This window comes from Gopherus flavomarginatus, chromosome 10 (genome assembly GCF_025201925.1).
Source record: "Gopherus flavomarginatus isolate rGopFla2 chromosome 10, rGopFla2.mat.asm, whole genome shotgun sequence".
Classification (NCBI taxonomy): domain Eukaryota; kingdom Metazoa; phylum Chordata; order Testudines; family Testudinidae; genus Gopherus; species Gopherus flavomarginatus.
In genome coordinates, this window is record NC_066626.1 from 22,583,738 (window position 1) to 22,604,353 (window position 20,616).

The following is a 20,616-nucleotide window of genomic DNA, read 5'->3' on the forward strand; positions in this document are numbered from 1 at the left end:
TGCATTGCTGTGGCAGGGGACTGTGTCATAGGTAGTTTAGGGTGAGAAGAGGTGAAAATTGCTACACCTTTTTAAAGGGAACAGCATTGCTGGCTCCAGACTACCAACTCATTCTGAAAAAGGCAGGACCGTGACCCTTCGATATACAGCAGTACAGGGGTGCTGATGTATTTGAGTGTAGCTGGACTGTGAGTGGGGTTTGAACCTAGGACCTACTGTGCTGAAAGCTTGAATCTACATCATTGGTGCTAAAGGTGGAGTACATTAGCTGGCAGCTTGCAGCCTCTTATGTGGACTAACCAGTAGTGGGAGGATTAAGACCCATACTCTGTTAGTGTGGGTTATACCACTTCCCCAGTATCTTGTATCAATGGAGCACAAAGACCACATTCTAGCCCCCTCTACTCAGGTTCTCAAGCGGGAAGAAAGAGCTCCCTGCTTCCTGTCACCCAGCTCTCAGGCTCACGGGCCAGCAGCCACTGTCTGTCCATTAGCATTCACTTCAGTAATCACAAAGATGTTATTTAGGAGGGCTCTGGCCTTTGAATCATTGGTTCCCCAATTTCCCCTCAGAAGTAACCTTCAGGAGATATCCTCTGGCTACAAACTTGTCAGGGCAACTTATGTAAAGGACAGTTCAAGCTACAATTATTTCACAAAAAGATAAAAGAATTTCCAGGGGGAGCATTTTTTATGTTGATTTTGTTGGTTTCTCTCCCCCTTATTTTGGTTCCTCTCTGAATTCCTTGAAGTCTAACCCCCTCCTTTTACCTTTATCATGAACTCATTCTTTGCTCTCCTGCTTTAACTTTCTCCTTCTGAGGACACAAACTGCTCCCCAACATCCTTCAGAACAGAGTAGGAACAGAACATATTTAAAATCTGCACTGTTGTTATAGCAACAAGAATGCAAAATTTCAATTCTAAAATGATGTGATACCAAAATGACATGGGAGAACAAATGTCTTACATGATCATAGCAATGGAGATGGATGCATTGGGAATTATTCAAACTTGCCTAATTTGTACAGTCCTAATGAGTTGCTCATGAATATGATCTTGTACAATCATACTGTACTTGTTTCAATCGAATAGACTTTAATTTTGTTCCCAGCATATTCGTTGCTATGCTAACGACATGTAATTTCTTGTCCACTGAGGTGCCTCTCACTGCTATGCAGTGCAATACCAGTGACAATAAATACGAGATGGTATATAAACCCATGTGAAAAGAATTCATCCCCTGTATGGAAATATGCCTTGGATATTATATCTTGTCCAGGAGAGTGACACATTGTGCCAATCTGTTGTCTCATTCCCTCTCCTATTTCTCCTTTCTTTCTCTCTCCCTCTTACTGTCTGTCTGTCTCTGTACCTATTTTTTCCACACTCTCTCTTTCTCTGTCTCTTGGCACTGGCACTTTCATCTCCTCCCTTGGGGATTTGAGATGTCACTGCAGGAAGTGCTTGTCCGCCTCTCCGGCAGCAGCAGAGCCCTGTGGCTTTGACAAACCTCATTTAATTGGGAGGAAGCCAGGAGGGTTTGAAAGAACTGAAACAGCCACAAAACTCCTTTTATCAGGCATAATTTAAACTCTGCATGGAAAAAACTCTATATGTATAAAGAAAAGTCAACTTCCCTCCTGCTGTGAGTGCTCCCCTCCTCCCCCCCGGCACAGGCAGGCTCCTGCGAGATTCCATCTTTCATTTTTCTGAAAGTGTCAAAGTAGATTTGTGCTCTGTGACTGGGTGAACAGAAAAGGAATACAGATGTGTCTCTCTCACTCAGGCCTGGTCTACACTACGCGTTTAAACCAAATTTAGCAGCGTTAAACCGATTTAACCCTGCACCCATCCACACAACGAGGCCCTTTATATCGATATAAAGGGCTCTTTAAACCAGTTTCTGTACTCCTCCCCGATGAGAGGAGTAGCGCTGAAATCAGTATTGCCATGTCGGATTAGGGTTAATGTTGCCGCAAATCAACGTAATTGGCCTCCGGGTGGTATCCCACAGTGCACCATTGTGACTGCTCTGGAAAGCAATCTGAACTCGGATGCACTGGCCAGGTAGACAGGAAAAGCCTTGTGAACTTTTGAATTTTATTTCCTGTTTGCCCAGCATGGAGCTCTGATCAGCACGGGTGGTGATGCAGTCCCAAATCCAAAAAGAGCTCCAGCATGGACCATACGGGAGATACTGGATCTGATCGCTGTATGGGGAGACAAATCTGTTCTATCAGAGCTCCATTACAGAAGATGAAATGACAAAGCATTTGAAAAAATCTCCAGGCTATGATAGACAGAGGCCACAGCATGTGACAAGCGTAACGGAGAGCCAAAGAATCAAATGGACGCTCATGGAGAGAGGGAGGGGGGGACTGAGGACTCCAGCTATCCCACAGTCCCTGCAATCTCCGAAAAGTATTTGCATTCTTGGCTGAGCTCCCAGTGCCTGAAGGGTCAAAAACATTTTCCCGGGTGTTTCAGGGTATATGTCGTCAATTTACACCCTTCCCCCCCCCCCCCCCCGCAAAAGAAAAGGGATAAATTGTTTCTCGCCTTTTTTCAGTGTCACCCTATGTCTACTGCATGCTGCTGGTAGACGGGGTGCTGCAGCGCTGAACACCAGCATCCCCTTCCCGGTGGCAGACGGTACAATATGACTGCTATCCATTGTCATCATGAGCCCGTGAGTGCTCCTGGCTGGCCTCGGTGAGGTCGGCCAAGGGTGCCTGGGTAAAAATGGGAATGACTCCCGGTCATCCCCGGCAGATGGTACAGAACGGCTGGTAACCATCTTCATCATAGCAGCTGGAGGCTGAGCTCCATCAGTCCCCCCACCTTTCATGTCTAAAGAAAGGATTCTGTACTGCCTAGACTATCATAGCAGCGGGAGGCTGGGCTTCTCTCCCCGCCACCCTTTAATGTCCTGCCTGGACTATCATAGCAGCTGGAGGCTTCCTCCCCCTCATTTTTTCTCATTGAAAAGTCAGTGTTTCTTATTCCTGCATTCTTTATTACTTCATCACACAAATGTGGGGACACCGCCACGGTAGCCCAGGAGGGTTGGGGGAGGAGGGAAGCAACGGGTGGGGTTGTTGCAGGGGCACCCCCTAGAATGGCATGCAGCTCATCATGCAGGATCTCTGGGGCTCTGACCCAGAGCGGCTGTGCTCTCTGGCTCTCTAGTAGACTTGCCCCATATTCTAGGCAGGACTGACTCTATTTTTAGACAAAACATAAAGAAGGAAATGACCCGGGGAGTCATTCCCATTTTTGTCCATGCGTCCCCAGCCGACCTCAGCGAGGCCAGCCAGGAGCACCCATGACAGCAGCAGACGGTACAGAATGACTGATAACCATCATTTCATTGCCAATTTATAATGGCATGGCAGATGGTGCAATAGGGATGGTAACCATCTCTGCTACCTTGCAAAGGCAAATGAATGCTGCTGTGTAGCACTGCAGTACCGCGTCTGTCAGCAGCATCCAGTACACATACAGTGACAGTGACAAAAGGCAAAACGGGCTCTATGGTTGCCATGCTATGGCGTCTGCCAGGGCAATCCAGGAAAAAGGCGCGAAATGATTGTCTGCCATTGCTTTCACGGAGGAAGGATTGAGTGACAACATTTACCCAGAATCACCCGCGAGACTGTTTTTACATTGGGATCTCAATCCAGAATTCCAATGGGTGAGGGAGACTGCGGGAACTATGGGATAACTACGGGATAGCTACCCACAGTGCAAGGCTCTGGAAATCGATGCTAGCCTCGGTACATGGACGCACACCACCGAATTAATGTGCTTAGTGTGGCCGCGTGCACTCGACTTTATACAATCTGTTTTACAAAACCGGTTTATGTAAAATTGGAATAATCCCGTAGTGTAGACATACCCTCACATACAGCACCTTCAGAAGGGTAGCAGTGCAGGAGAGATGCTAGCTGCAAGCCTTTTTGCTTGGGATATGTCAGAAAATCCAAAAACGAAAGTTTTCAAATAACTTTGCAGCTTGGGCCAAGAAAGTTCCTCCTTAATCACCCTTATCTAGAAAAGGAGCTGGTGCCCAGGAATCTTTGGAGAATGCCAGGACCACTGGGCACATTATGCAGGGCGAGGAAGAGATTTTCCAGCTCTGTAGCTAGGCAGGCACCATTCTCTAGGTACTGGAGTAGTATGTGAATGTGTGGTTTTTGTTTGTATGTGATGAGTGAGCTACAGAGGGAGAGAGAAGTAAATGCAGGTAGTTCTAAGGGAGAGCTGGTATGACAGGATGCAAAGGACAGCTGGTGTCTTCAAACTTCAAAAGGCAGCAGGAGGTCTATTTCGGGGAACAAGGGCTAACACATTGCGCCAAGCAGCTGGGAATTCAGGATATGAGCAAATCACAATTTGAATTAAACTACTCCCTCTGAAAATACAGCATCACCCAGCTCTAGGAAAGAACTCTGGACTCGTAGTTACACAATTGGGGAAAGATGGCACTATTTCAAGGCATTCACACCATTCCTTTTTCAATGAACCCCCAATATTAAGGTCCCCTCCATGTTCCTTTCTAATATTAAGATATTGTCATGTGTTGGGAAAAAAAAGCTAACACTTGTTCAAACTGCAGCTCAGAGCCCCAAAACTTTGCAGCTTATGGGAGCCCAGCAGGAGCCCTTAGGCTTTGAATTTACTAGGGATGCTCTTAACAAATCAAATGTGAAGTAGCTCCCTTCTTCCTGAGATGGGATCAGGAGATAACGTACCATTACAAAGCTGATACAGCTGACATGGCAGAGCACTGAAGAAGTTATGAACAAGTGCATCCTGTGCAGAGACTCGCTCTCGAGGAAAAGCTTTTAACATTTTCGATGTTAGGTCTTCAGCTCCTGGCACCCGGCCCAGTCTAGAAAAGCAAGAGAAATAAATTGTGCCAGAGATGGGTCCAAGCCAGATAGCTAAGATCTGGAACCAGATCTGGATCTGAACTTCCTTTAAAGCTTGGGGGTTAGGGAGGGAGAGAGGTGCACAATCTGGGGAATTTGTGTATGCCCGTTATGGAGATATGGGCCTGTCCTGAAGTTTGGAGCTTCATGGGAACTTACTCCATTTTGAGGGTGCATATGTCCAGGAATTTGGTTCAGACTCATCTCCAAATAAACCTGTTTAGAATCCTCCCCTCTCCCTTTTGAAGATAAATTGTTACTTAGCAAAGAAAGGGATTGGAATAAAAAAAGACACTAGCAATTATGGAGGGCTGAATATTACATGTGTCACAACTAGAACCTCACATGTTGTTATTATGGTCAGGCTCTTAGAAATGCATAGGTGAGAAAATGTCAAATGTCAACTTGCCAATACTCTGCTAGACCTGTCAGGGTATGTCTATGCAGCAAGTCGGGCTCGTGCTGTGGGGCTGTTTCATTGCTGTGTAGATTTTTGGGCGCGGGCTGGAGCTGGGCTGTAGGACCGTGCAGGGTGGGAGGGTCCCAGAGCTCGGGCTCCAGCCCATGCTTGGAAGTCTACACAGCAGTGAAACAACCCTGTACCCCAAGCACTGCGAGCCCAAGTAGGCTGGCATGGGCAAGCCATGGGTTTTTCTTAGCTGTGTAGAGATATACCTTCAGTGGCCACTTTAGATTTGCGTTCAGAATTAAGAAGCCAAATAAAATATCCTTTCTCCATCTACTACCCTCCAGTTTGCCTGTGCAATTGGGCTGTACATGTGTTGGAGCTGCGCCGATGTGAATCACTTGCTCAGGATGAATGTTTTAAACAAGAAAATATGCCCAGTAAATGTCAATGGCAAGTGGCTGACTCCCAGAGCTGACTGCAGCTGGGAGACTAGGAAGTGAAGGAGAGAAAACAAACAAACAAGCAAACAAATAAAAACAGGGCTTTTGGTTTTACAGCTTTTACTTTGTTTGCTCTGCTCCTGGTGTTTCAGCATCAAGTGGCACATCAGAGCTTGGCCTGTTGTGTTTCTACTGACTACCCCAGCTGGTGCTTCCCCTCTAAATGACATCACAGGCCTGGTATCTGCCTTGTGTCCTACTGTTTCATTCCTCTAATGCTTATGCTGCACAGAGCACCTCACGCTCCGGGTGAGGAGAGAGGATGTTAAAAAAGAGACACTAGAGCACACAGCTTTGGAAAAAGTCAGGTCTTAGCTACTCTAGGCTGTGATGGATGATTGCTCAGTTCTCACCTCAGGCAAAACCATACCAGCCCCTGCTGGTTATGGGAGCAAGATACTGGGACTCAAATTGTAGGTGTTAGCCTGTGGTAAGGCAGAGGATGCAAGGCTCTTCTTCCCCTCTCCTTGTGATCCTCTTTGCCCTGCTTGGTATCCCCATCCTCAAGGCTGCATGCTATGCCACCAGGCTTTCCAGTACCCCTCTTCCAGGCTCCACCCAGCTACCAAGCACTGGGTAGAACTCCTTAACTGGCCATGGAAGGTTTAACACTATGAAGTTCTCCTTCCCTTCTCAAGAGCTCAGTGTGCCACCTCTATAGTGTTTAGATCCTGCTGACTCAGGCCTTGGCTACACTGGCGCTTTACAGCGCTGCAACTTTCTCGCTCAGGGGTGTGAAAAAACACACCCCTGAGCGCTGCAAGATACAGCGCTGTAAAGTGCCAGTGTAAACAGTGCCGCAGCACTGGGAGCGCAGCTCCCACCGCTGTAAGCTAATCCCCATGGGGAGGTGGAATACGTGCAGCGCTGGGAGAGCTCTCTCCCAGCGCTGGTGCTGCGACCACTCTCACACTTCAAAGCACTGTCACGGCAGCACTGCCGCGGCAGCACTTTGAAGTTTCGAGTGTAGCCAAGCCCTTAGAGAGTCAGAAACGAAGAATCAAAGCTGGCGTAGCATTCAGTGCAGAACTCTGCCGCTAAGGCGCTGGCCAGCTCGTTGGTGTTAGCTTTAATGGACCCTTTCAAGTTTTAGTGACTGGGTCCTATTACCAAGAGACTGTGGTGAGTGAGAAGGAAGCTGTGCCACCCAGCATGGTGTCAGGGAATACATCCATTTCCCTGTTCATAATGGTAGCAAGAAGGGAGCCTGGTATCCAAGTTAGATAAGTGATAGTTTGCGTATTCCTGAAAGTTTCTGAAGACATTGATTAAAATTGCACGTGCGTCTAAGAAGAGTACTTTTCTGATGACTTCAGCAGCGTCTCCTTTCAGAAATTCAGAACAGAGGCTAAGGATGCCAGCTCTACAGCAGAGCATATTTTCCCCTGGAGTGGTACTGGACAAAGAAGTGAGGTACTGAACAATGATGGTTAAAAGGGTAGTTACTATGTAAATGCCATATTCCACCCTGGACCTACAGATGTGTGAGCGCTTTGGAGCAGTGTGACAGGGCACTGAGCAGAAACACTGCAGAATCAGCCCCCTGCCACTCCAACCCCATTTAGGTGAATAAAGTGGAGCTGGAAAGAACCTGCCCTAATTGGGGAATGAGAGCCAGCTGGCAGGCCAGGGCTTTATAAGAGGCTGGGAAGAAGGCAGTGGGGTGGTGAGATGGAGGAGAGTGAGGGAGGGCACCTAAGGAGAAAGCCTTTCCTGCCTGGGTTCAGACCCAAGGAACCCAGAGCTGTACAGGTTGTATGGTGAGAAGGTGGTGGAAGCACAAACTTGTAAATAAAAGCGCTAGTGGTTTCAGAACCCAAGGGTGGCTGAGTGACTTTATCTGAGCATAGCAGAGGCAGGCGCCAGGCAGGCCAGCTGCACTCTGCTATAAGTGGGAATAGTCTTTTTAGCTAGCCTATGAGTGCAGAGCACCTAGCACAATGGGGTGCTTAGACAGGGAAGGTCTGTAGTGCTGAATGTCCCTGGCCACGTTGTGCAGCTTTACTCCAGGCAGCGAAAACCTCCACAGTGTTATTACTAATCTGGTGCAGCCAGGTTCATCACAGATGACAGCATGGCCGCTGCCAGTCCATGATCAGGCAATGTTCCCCTCCTGACCTCAAATCCGATCTTCAGGGATTAAGGTGCAGGGATGTTATCTCTGAGGTGACCTAGGTGGCTAAAAAGTGCCCGCTAGCAGTGACCAGGGATGACTTCAATCCTCTCAAGGCCACTTCACAATAATACTTCCCTATTATTGATCAAATCAGACACTAGTGACCAGGCCCTCTGAAATAGATGTGGGTACTGTGATGAGTGAAAAGCAATTTCCCAGATTATAAATACTTTTCCTTGGCAGTGGAGGGAAGGAGGAGGGGGAGCTATTTTAATGCTGACACTCTAGCACCGGAGAGAGTGAGTGAGAAAGGTGCTCCACTCTGCATTGTTTGAAGTGCTGTCTTTAGGATGAGCTGCTAAATCAAGGCCCAGGCCATCTCTAGTAGCATTTGCTCACTGAAGAATGTGAGTTCTCCTGCCTTAACTAACCCCAAGATCATTTTCTGACAAGACCACTGTATGCCTTACCTAACTCATTCTGGCAATATTCCTATCAACTATTTCTATGCAAGAGAAATTGGTCATCAAGTCTGCTCCAGAGGGCCTGGGAAAGCATGACCTTCCTGAATCAAATTATGCCCCTCAAATAGTCACACATAATGCTGTGGAACTGCTGCTCGTCTGAGAATAATAAAGCCAGTATGTGCCTATCCCTACTGCAGTTTCTCAGAATCTGATGCTTACCTTATGGCAGGTCTGATTATTACTAAGAACTGCCGTACTCATCCTGAACTCACTGAAGGGAGCTCATTTAAAGTTAAATGGTTGCATATAAAAACAAACAAACCCAGAGGCTGCTTTGACGTTGCTGTCATAGGTAGCTTACCTGGCACAGATCATCTGGAGCCCCTGAGGTCTACTGGAGATGACCCTCTCTAGAAAGTTAATATGCAATCACAAGATTAAACAAAAATCAAGCAAACAACCATTCTTTGAGCCCTTACAAAAACATGCACTTGGAATTTCAAAGGTTCCTATAGAATCTGTCACTGTAGCATTTATAAATATACATTATTCCTGTTGGACTTGAATATCAGCATTGATGTTAATAAGGCTGTTAGCAGTCTGTAACCCTTTCTTTTCATACACCTATGAGAGCAGGTCTTGGTCCTAATTCTGTTTCCATTAAAGCCAGTGGGAGTTCTGCTTTTGACTTTCACAGAAGCAAGATCAGTCCCCAGAACCTAAGACTAAGAAATCAGGGGTAGTGTTGCCTAGTCAGAACCAAGGACCCAGTCCAGCAAGCAGATCTGCCTGGGCAGACCCTTACACTCAATCCCCCACTGAGGTCCAGGAGCTCCCACATAGGTACAAGGGTTCGCCTTTAAGGATCTGATTGCAGGACAGAGCCTGAGTGAGGGCTCTAGGACAGTGGTTCTCAACCAGGGGTCCATGGACCCCTGGGGATAGGTGAGGTCTTCCAGGGGGTACATCAACTCATCTAGATATTTGCCTAGTTTTACAACAGGCTACATAATAAGCACTAGTGAAGTCAGTACAAATGAAAATTTCATACAGACGATGACTTGTTTATACTGCTCTATATACTATACACTGAAATGTAAGTACCATATTTATGTTCAAATTGATTTCTTTTATAATTAAAATAAATAAATAAAATAATGATAAAAATGAGACAGTAAGCAATGTTTCAGTACCAGTGTGCTGTGATACCTTTGTATTGTTATGTCTGATTGTGTAAGCAAGTCGTTTTTAAGTGAGGTGTAACTTGGGGTTACGCAAGACAAATCAGACTCCTGAACAGGGTAAAGTAGTCTGGAAAGGTTGAGAGCCACTGCTCTAGGATGGCTAAGTGGCTTAGCCAGATTCCCACTGCCATGCTTGCTTTATAACCTTTCTAGCAGACTGAAACCTTGCAGAATTGCAGTTTGGGAGGGGGTTGGTTTTTTTAACAGTCAATTTTTAAAACAACTGGAATCTTTTTGATTTATACATTGAGAGTGAAAACAATTTTTCAAATATCATCTTTCACTTTTCAAGCTCAAAAATTAATGTAACATCACATGTGTGGCATCCATAGTATGGACTAATCACTTGAAGCTTTCAAAAAAGAGAAAAAGAAACAATCCCCTTTGAGCTTTTTAACTGGTACATCCTTGTTACCAAACAATTCCCTGTCACTGGAATTGCAGTCTGCACATTGCATTGCACTGACACAGTTCTGGGCTTTCATTCCACTTCACTGTTCCATGGAGTTTCACTCTCTCCCAAACTATCAGTAGGGCCCATTGTATTTCATTTCAAATAAGGGAAATATTGCATCTTCACAGCCATTATAACACCAAAGCCTTAAAAATAATTTTTAATGTGAGATTTCCTGCAGCTGCTTTGCACCCTTTAGATTGAAATGGCTCAGAAGGAGCAATTATTTTCCACAGTGCAGTAGTCTGAAGTCCAAAAATTCTATGGGCTAGATCTTCTGGTGGTGGTGACATATTACTCCATTGCCTTCAGTGGTTTTAGGATGATGTACACCTTCTGAGGATTTCGCCCACTGAGTTCAATGGAGCTGTGTCAATTTACAGCAGCGGAGGATCTGGCCCTGTATATCCACATTTAGGGTCACAAGATAGCGCCTGGCTGTTGCGTGAGTGCACTGAGGTGGGGAGAGTGAAAGGAGCCTTCTTTGTCACTCCTTATGCCTCCTGCAAAGTCTGTTGGGGTGGGATTGTAGAGACACAAAGCACCTGTGATTCCCCACTTTGCTAGGATGTCCACAATCACCCAGTGCAGCTTCCAAGGAGACGTTCACATCTGTGTGGAAAGCCCACAGCAGACTTGTACAGCACATGGTGTTCAAAATGAGACTTAAATGGGATTTATGCGGTTGATATGTATTAAGCAGGCTTTCTGAACAGGGATGAATGTGACCCAAAGTGTGCAGCCAGAGTCAGAAGCTATTGGCAGAGGACTCCTATGAAGTCTCAGCTACATCTAAAAGTTACCCTCACTTGGCAGATCATGGATGGTGGGTAGCAGTGCAAACACTTCTAGAGCACAGCTAACTCCAGGCATCCCTAGCAGCAGGACTGAATCAAACCCACAGATTTTACAAGAAGGTGAAGGTTAAGGCAGAACTATAGTTGTAGTAATATTACAAGAAACTACTAAATTAATTAAATTAATCTTGGGACCATTCCTGAAATCTCTTCATAGGCCAGACCCCCACTGAAGTCAGTAAGGATTGCAGGATTCGGTCCACAGTATGTCCTAACCATAGTGCTGTCTCACTGAAAGCACAACAGTCTTACTAATGTTCACCATGTTGACTTACAAGTTTGAGCTTTACAGTTGTATAGTTACCATCATTTTACTACAATGACTACAGGATTCCTTTGCAGTACTGAGTGTAATTGAAGTAGCACTCCCCAAACTGCCACAAGGCAATGCACTGTATCTACTGATCTGAGATAGTAAGGGATAAAACTGTTTACCACTCTTACTTAGCTGCCTTAACATATAACTCTACAATGATTTATCAGACAAACAGAATTAAGACTGAGCTCTATGACAAACCAGTGTTCACTTTTACAGTGCAATGTAATATTTAGTAATCTGCACAATGGTACAGAAGAGTAGGTAGGCACTTAAAAAAATAGGATTTTAGGTAAGATCAAAAATACACCCTAGGTTTATTATTGGAACATCCTGAGAACTATAACTTAATTAATAAACATGTGAATGGACAGATGGCAGTTCTTTTATACCTTCTCCCACCCCTCCTCCTCCTGATGGGGGATGGTTCCTTCTGCTGATTGGCTTTTCAAATCGTAGTGTTAGGAAAACACTGGAGAGGAGAATCTGAGGCAACCTAAACAAATCCAATTCAAATTCCTCTTCAGTTCTGATGAAAACACAAAGATGTACAATTCAGGGAGTGTAATTAATTGCTGTAGGAGAGCCAGCTCAACCTCCTGGAGATCTGTGTGCAGATCTTATGCTTTCTGCTCCAAAGGGGGACATTGTCACATGGTCCCACCCCACCACTTCTTCCCAGATCTCTGAACAGCTTTCCATAGGTTCAGTTTAGAGGAAGGAGTTAAGCCAGGCTGGAGGAATGGACGTGCATTGTTGTTCCACCAACCTCACCAGGAGTCTTCAGGAAAGTTAATGCAGCCTGAGGTTAGATTACATATTCTTTGGAGCCCTTCCCTTGCCTTGGAGCCCCCTTGAAACAGGCTGCTGGGACAGGCACATGCGTCCTAGGACAAGCTCCCTGTCACACGTCCCTCAGAGTTAGAGGAGTTTCAGGGCTAATGGTGGGTTGGGACTGGGAAAGCTCAGGCAGCATGACTTCAATGGAGTCCTGTAGGTAGGGAGCTGGAAGGAGGCTGTGTGCTACCTTTATGCTCCCCTGTCCTGGGGCAGGCCTCAGTATACATTAGAGCAGCTTCAAGGGTGCTCTAGCTTGTGCCCATCTGCAAAGGCCCTCAAGTACCTGTGACCGATGACGATCTCTGGAGAACAAAGGTGTTCTACATGCCCCTCTTCCTTGGCCATATCCTCTATGCTAAGAGAAACTGGATGGAGTAGCATAGAGCCACATATTCTAGCCCCATGCCACATGGGGCAACCCTTGTACCAGGGAGACCTCAGGTAGCTGGCTAAGCCAGTTTTGTGCCAGTGGACAGGTGCAAAACAGCCTCAGAGCTCAGGTCTGGCTCAAGCAGTGTAGAATCAGGGTCATTGTTTGCCTTTGGTAGCAGCGTAACTGCTTAATGCAGGCACCTTGTTTGAAGCCACAAGCTACTTCAGGGTAGACTATTAACTGGGAGCCTGATTCTCTTCTTCCTTGCACCTTGTGTAGTAATTTACACCCTTGGAAAGTGATTGTAAATAAATAAACAGGGTGCGAGAAAGTGGTGAGCCAGGCTTTAGGGCCGGGTCATGCATTATTTCATTTGGTGCACAGACACGTTTGCAAAGATATAAATGAATAAGCTCTCGAAACAATCTTTTCAGCAACAGTTTTTCCCCATTAGGCTGGGCAAACAAGTAGCTGACGCGTTTAGATTGTATCACAGTGTAAGCAATACTTCAGAAATGTAGCAGACTCCTGCCTCCAAATGCTAATGAAGTCACTAATAGTAGCTGACTGTATAAATTGTGATTAGATTCATTACTGTTTTAGTGCCAGAGCTCTGGAAATATCTCCCTGGGAGTTACTATTAGCATCTTTTATAACCCCTTCCTCTAATCAATCATTGAAATTAACTCAGATCTGAATCCCTTTTGGATCACTGTTAACCATATCCCTAGGATCTTCCTTTCTCCCTCCTTTTTGTTTTATTTTGTTTTCTCACCTTTTACTAAATTTGTGGTAATTATTTGTCTGTTTTGAGTAGAGATGCAGTTTGTTTTAAAGCAGAGAGCAAAGAAAAGGGATGAAAAGAAATAATGTTATCCCAAAAAGAGTGTAAAATTATTTATAATTTTACATGATTTATAATTATTTAGCTTATTATAGAACTTTTTGCCTATTAATATGACTGATTGAAATTTTTCCGACAAAATGGTTGTCCATCAGAAAATGCTGATTTGACAAAATCAGAATGTTTTATGGAAATGTATCAATTTAGTCAATGTTTTTGACAAAAATCATTCAAAGAATTCAAAATATTTAATTTTGACCATACCAAAACATTTCAGTTAGACTTCAGTGTTACATTTTATTATGTTATAATCTACAATATACAGGTAATATAGTAAAAACAGCGTCAGTAAAATAAAAATGAAATGTTCTGATTTTTCCTAAGCAAAATTTTGGAATTCCCATTCTGTGGGAAATTTCAACATTTTGAATGTTCATTTCGATTTGGAATGAAAAAAATTGAAATTCCGTGTTGAATGAGATTCTGGGTTCCAACCAGCTCTACCTCTTAAATTAGGCTAGAGATACAGTGTTGTCTAGTGTTCTGAACACAAGGCTGGGAGCCAGGAACTCCTGAATTCTACTCCTGAATATCCCACTGCCTTGCTGTGTAAACTTGGGTGAGTCATTTAATCTCTCTGGCTTGGTTTTCCCACCTGTATAATGGGGAGAATAATACTGATCTACCTCAGAATGGTGGTATTAGAGTTAGCTAATGAGCAACATACTGCAGTCCTTGCCCAAGCAAAACTCCCATAGGAGACTTTTGCTTCAGTAAGTACTGTTGTGTGTGCCATATGGTGTGTACAGAACTTTGAAAATGTATGCAAAACTCTATAAATGTTAGGCCCTGCTTCAGGAAAAGCATTTACACATGTGCTTAAATCCATCTCTGTTCAGGAAAGCACACTGGGGCTTAACGTTAACTATAAAGTAAAGCATGTGCTTCAGTGCCCTTCCTGAACATGAATCTTTCTCTAAATTGCTGTCTGAATTACTATTTTATTATATCAGTTGGGAACAGGTGCAAAATTCAGAAAGGAACTTTAAATACAATAAATGAGGGACTAGACGAAATGTAAGCTTTTTTTAAAAAAACATCATTTTGAAATATGATGAGCTAACAAAATTGTGCTACTTCCTTTAATCCCTGGGGATACAGGACTAATATTAAAACACACGTTTTTCAAATCCTTTACAAGTACTTACATCTGCCAGAATTTGTAACTACCTCATGCTTCAGGTTTTAAGGCAATCTCTAACTATTACGGATCAGGATGAGACCTAATTTGGTGGAGGGGGAAAAGTATCCCTCATCTGCCCACTGCAAGGTTTCTTGCCCCTTCCTCTGAAGCATCTCGTTCTGGCCACTGTCAGAGACAGGAGACTGACTGGACGGACTTTGGGTCTGGTCTAGTTTGACAATTCCTATATTCTGAACAAGGCCAGTGGCAAGATGGACACCTTCCAACTTCATTAGTGTGGAAAATATTATTACTATTCTTATTTGAAGTAGTTCTCAAAGACCTCAGACAGGCTTGAGGCGCTCTTGTAAGCGGCACATTACAAACACTCAGGTAAATATAGTTCCTGCCCCAAAGGGTAAAACAGATCTACAGTTTTAAAGCAATGTAAATAGATACTGATTGAAGATAAAGGAATTCAAGGATCTTTGAATACTGTTCAACAAAATGGGTGAAATACTGATCAAGTGATATATGTTTATGGTGATGTACACACAAGATAATGATACCATTTATAGCTGATTGGTCTTAACTAACAATGAGTGCAAACCCTAGATACTCAGTAATTCTGTTATTTTCTAGCAATACAAAATGCAATGTCTGCTCATTAGAAAAGACCTCTCCATTGCAAAACAAAGGTAAACTGCTAATGGGCAGATAATGAGACAAGCAAACCAAGAGGACAAAAGTTAAAGTAGAAAACAATCCCATTTGATGAACATTGAAGATGATATTAAATGCTGCTACTTGAAGGCAATGTTTTTGCATACGTGCACAAGAAAATACTTGTATGCAGTGTTGTTGTAGCCATGTTGGTCCCAGGATATTAGAAAGACAAGGTGGGTGAGATGATAAACTGGAGCCATAAACTCACTGAACATCAAATCTCTCCTCATCATCCTATCCACTCATTATACTCCGCACCCGAACATAGCCGTTATATGAACAACATACCCTCATATCTCAATGTCTGCACTTTGACCTGTCAACTTTTTACCCCCAATTGGGGATATTGCAGATTATGTATTCCGTATGCCACTTGATCTTCACACCCCTTGATAATCTGTATGTTATTTCCTGATAACCAGAAACTTCTGTGCTTAAAGTCTGTACCATTCACTTTTTTTAAAAACATCATCTTAATAACATCTTTTATTGGACCAACTTCTGTTGGTGAGAGAGAGAGAAGCTTTCAAGCTTACCCAGAGCTCTTCTTCAGACCAACTTCAGTTGGTCTAATGAAAACATTACCTCACCCACCTTGCCTCAAGAAAATATTTATCTATCCTCAGCAAAACTGGTGGTGCAGCAGGACAGAATCAGTGTGGCTGTGTGGCATAGACTGCAGTACATGCCCAATGCCAGACATAGCGAGACTGATGGCACTGCTCCTGAGTTCCTGGGTTCCTATTCCCTTTGGGTCCAAAACTATATGCAGTTTATTACGAAATAAAGATCTCCATCATTTTAGGATTCAGTTTCCTTCTATCCCATAGATACTTCTTGTTAAATGAAGTCTCAGTACAGAAAGTGATATTACAAAAAACAACCCACTCTGAGAGCTGAGACTTCATTTGTATGCAAAAATGTAATTGGATGCTGCTGTTTCAGTGCTTGTTGTTTCTTGCTTCCATCTGCTGGTGGAAAGTTGAAAAAGCTAGGGACTCTGAAAATGCCTCTGTATTTGGAGGCGGGGGGGAGCTCATTTTTAGAAGCATCTAAATCCCATTCCTGGTAGCAGAGCCGCCTGCGTATATTCAATAAATGATACTAGTGAGCCTCTTTTGCTTTAAATGTCATTGCTACATCTTGAACTTCCTTGTAAAACTCATCTACCATGATTGAGATGATACTAACCGACATAAAAAACACCAAACGTTCTTCTGTTGCTCAGCATTAAAAGGCATTTAAGGCAACTAGTGCTAACAAAGTTGTAAGAACATTATGAACTGTTCCCTTCCCTTTGGAATCCGTGTGTCAGAAAGTAGAGATGTGAAAAACTCAGCATATCAGTAACTAAATTACAGTCTGGCAAAAACATTGGTTAATGTCATGTGCTGTTATTCCTAATTCTTTCCTGCCTGGTGTCTAGATTCTAACTTGTAACCATTAGTGGAGGTGGATCAAGACACTGGCCTTCTCATGCCACAAATGGAGTTGAGAGGGGATTTAAACTCCTTGCTTTTCAGTGTGGTGAAATGAACCCAGCAGTAGATTAATGCAAGGATTTGAACTCACACAGCGTGAGAGCTTTCAAAAATAGTGTTAACAGAGCTACAACTGCCTCTTTCACAGGAAGCAAAAGGAGAGAGACAAAAACATGAACAAACACAGGGCAAAGTCTTGCCATTGCTGTTGAGGATACAGTGGCTCCTGAGTGCAGTGGGACTGGCAGGTGGGCCACTAAGAGGCCAGACAGGGGCTTTCCATACCCATGACTTGCTGCCGTGACTGGTTCTGCAGCCATGCAGGCTGGGTCAGAGTAAGGGCAGGGTGCCCATGGATCCACAGTTATGTGTATCCACTAAGTAAAGAGGGGGAGTGCAAGGGCTAGCCGTTGGACACTGCAGCCCAGGGCACTGCTTCTGGCCCAAGGGAGACTTCCTTGCCTCACCTTCCTGTTCAGTTGGGTTTTGGACCTGGGCTGAGGATTTGGCACATAAGCAACGATAGCTGAGTTAAAATGATGTAAAGGAAGGACAGAGTTTTCTTTAATATAGGGCCCTATTCTGAACTGTTTTATGCAAGGGAGCAAAGGGGCTTAAGGTGCCCTATTACTGCCTTGTACAGGCTAGGAGAGAGCATCCTCCGGGGGGGCTGTTACTTCCCCTCCTGTGGGCAGGAAGTGATTGCAGCCCTGACCCAGGGCCCGCACAACTGCATGCCACCCCTTGGTCAGGGTTTGTGGCAAAGCTACATTTGGGGAGCCCCTCGTGGTGCCAGGTACACCTAGAGGTTCCATTTTAATAGGATCCTACAGACCTATCTAGTCCAGGAACCCTTCTGACCACAACACGGTGAGGTCACCGCAGTTCTGAAGCTGATCCTGTGCAACTGAAGCCAATGGGAGATTTCCTATTCATTTCAATGAGAATAGGATCAGACCCTCTGTGCTTTGTTTTGTGATATTCCCCTTCTGTGTCTCCAGGCATGGACCTGGTTATTTGTTATCTGTGCTTATAGTGCGGTGCTGTGAACATCAACGGTACTAGCTATATACAGACTAGTATCTAGGTTTGGAGAAACACTCAGAAGTTTGTCTGCTTAGCTGAACTATCCTGGCCACTTAGATTGGCACAGCTGGGCTGGAAATAATCTCAAGAGAAAATGTTCTCTCATCTGATCTCCACAGCCTCCCCTCAGGCATGGCATATCTTAGGGATAACAGCACTTCTGCTTTGGCTGGAAGCAGAAAGTGCAGAAGAGTGTGCAAATGAAAAATACATTTAAAAAAAGAGACCATGTTTGTTTCATCTATTTCTTTCCTTCCCCCTCCAAGAAATGGGTTGGTTCAGTTCATGTCTAGGGCAGATGCCCAGGCTGATTCTTATTTTATCCAAGCGGGTTCATGTATTCCTGATTTAGAATCAAATGCTGGCTCGGGAGTATGGCAAGAGCTGCCAGGTGTGTGCAGGAGTCATTCGGGGGGCTCCGAGGACGGGAAAGGAATTGTTGCTGGTTTACAAAGAAGTGGCTTCAGTAGCTGCTGGAACTGCAGCACATCCTTCTTCCTTCCCCTGTGTGGGTGCCTGAATAGAGGGGACATATACAGGGATGTGTCCACCAGCTCCCATGCCTCCAGTCTGCCACACCCACAGAAATGCCTTGCCTGTGAGCTTCACAGCAGATGGGAAGCCTGCTCTGCCCTCATGAATTCCTAGGGCTTGTCTACACTGTGGAAACTTTCTCAACGGTTTTCAGACCACTTCAGATGAACCAGATAGAGAGCTGCTTAAGATGGCCTGATCCATTTTCACTGAAACAATTTCAAGACAGCCTAGAATCCTGGCCTGCTTCTTCCCGCTCCCCCCCCATGTGGATGGAAGTGTATCAGCTCTGGTGTCATCACAGTGACCCGAGACAGCATTTGAATGTGTACAGTTTGGACTCGGTAGAGTTTGGTGCTAAAATGTATGGTAACTGCCTGTGAGTGGGCCTGTTTATTCTGTCGACATCAGAAAATTCCCTTCTTTGGGTCAGATTATGCTACCCTTAGGCCTGGTCCACACTACGCAGTTAAATCGATTTAAACAGCGTTAAATCGATATAACGCTGTACCCGTCCACACTACAACACACTTTAAATCGATTTTAAGGGCTCTTAAAATCAATTTCTGTACTCCTCCCCAACGAGAGGAGTAACGCTAAAATCGATATTACTATATCGATTTAGGGTTAGTGTGGACGGAAATCGAAGTTATTGGCCTCATCATTTTACAGTAGCTACCCACAGTGCACCACTCCAGAAATCGACGCTAGCCTCAGACCATGGACGCACACCACCGAATTAATGTGCCCTAGTGTGGACGCATAAAATCGATTTTATAATATCGGTTTTATAAAACCGGTTTTAGTTATTTCGATTTTATGCTGTAGTGTAGACGTAGGCTGAGTCGCATAAGGATTGCCTTATTCCACAAGCAGTCTGGGACAGTTTGTGCTATAAAATGTTGATCACTGTTATGTATCCCCATCCAGCACTTAGGGAGGAAAACCAATCATTTCCCCCCAACTGTCTGCTCTGTGCTCCCTTCCCAGCCAGACTAGCAAGTTGCTGCAGAAGGCGACACATTCCAAATTTCACGCCAGTTTGATTAATGTGTCTCGGCTAATTGTGTGAAAGATTCCAGTCCTTTAGAATGTGAGACCAGGTTATTGTTCATCCAATCACAGTTAGCATGTGAAAATGGGGGATGTTTAGTGTCCAAGTGCTGAAGTCAAAGGAGGGATGTCTTGGAGTGGGTCACAGAGCAACACCCACTCCTTTGAAGGGATGTTACTATGCTCTACTAAACATGTAAACCTCTTGCTCAAAGCACTTCTTTTCCCTCCTCCACATATTTTCAAGATAGATATTCTCCCCCCCGCACCTCTCAGGGAGTGAGTGAGAGAGACTGGCTAGGTCTGCGGATGGATGGATTTCACGTTCCAGGGGTTTTAATATTTCACTTTTATATTTCTCTTAGAGAATGAGCCTGCTGAGAGGCTGAGAATCAGTGCTCATCATTTCCCCCTCATTGACACTTGGATATATTGCACTGAAAGATATCCCAGGAGAAAACATTAAAAAGAGAGAGAGAGAGCCTGCTTTTCAAAGCATACTTCTCAATCTGCCCACATCAAAATAAGGAACAACTGGCCCTTTGAAGTCCAGGACACAGACTTCTCAGCCAGCCTGCATGGAAATAAGGGAAACCAGCTTTATAAATCACACACACTTCTCACCTTGCCCACATCAAAATCAGGAGCAGTCACCTTTAAAAACAAGGTTTAAAGGCCTCAGACCTCAGCTCCATAAGAATAAAAGGCATAGATAAACCATGCCTACAAGCATTTGTCACCTTGTCCAATGTAAAATAGGAGATGCTGGCCCTTTAAGTTGAGCAGTAGACTAATTAGGGCTTGTCTACACTGGAACTTCACAGTGCTGCAATTTTCTCGCTGAGAGCAGCAAGTTTCAGCGCTGTAAAGCGCAAGTATAGACAGTGCACCAGCGCTGGGAGCTACGGTCCTTGTGGAGGTGGGGTTTTAGAGTGACTATACAAGCCACGTTAAAGCGCTGGCACAGCAGCGCTTTAACCTTGCCAGTGTAGACTAGCCTAACTAAGGCTTTGTCTAATACGGACCTTTCAGTGGCATAGCTGTAGTGCTGCAGCTTCTCCATTGTAAGGTCTCCTGTGTAGCCGCTCTATGCTGGCAGGAGAAAGCTCTCCCACCAGCATAATTAAACCACACCTAACGAGTGGCAGTAGCTATGTCAGTGGAAGAGCATCTCCCGCCGACATAGTGCTGTTCAC

General features: G+C 44.6%; 1 protein-coding gene across 1 annotated transcript in view; it reads right to left on the reverse strand.

The window, feature by feature from the left end:
• CDK15 (cyclin dependent kinase 15) overlaps positions 1 to 20,616 on the reverse strand; it is a 70,567-nt gene that overhangs the window by 19,013 nt on the left and 30,938 nt on the right. Inside the window, exons 11-12 of the mRNA XM_050969610.1 lie at positions 8,791 to 8,839; positions 4,758 to 4,897 (exon numbers count right to left, since the gene is read on the reverse strand). Coding sequence (XP_050825567.1) covers positions 4,758 to 4,897; positions 8,791 to 8,839 — 189 coding nt within the window. The remainder of the gene's footprint in view (positions 1 to 4,757; positions 4,898 to 8,790; positions 8,840 to 20,616) is intronic.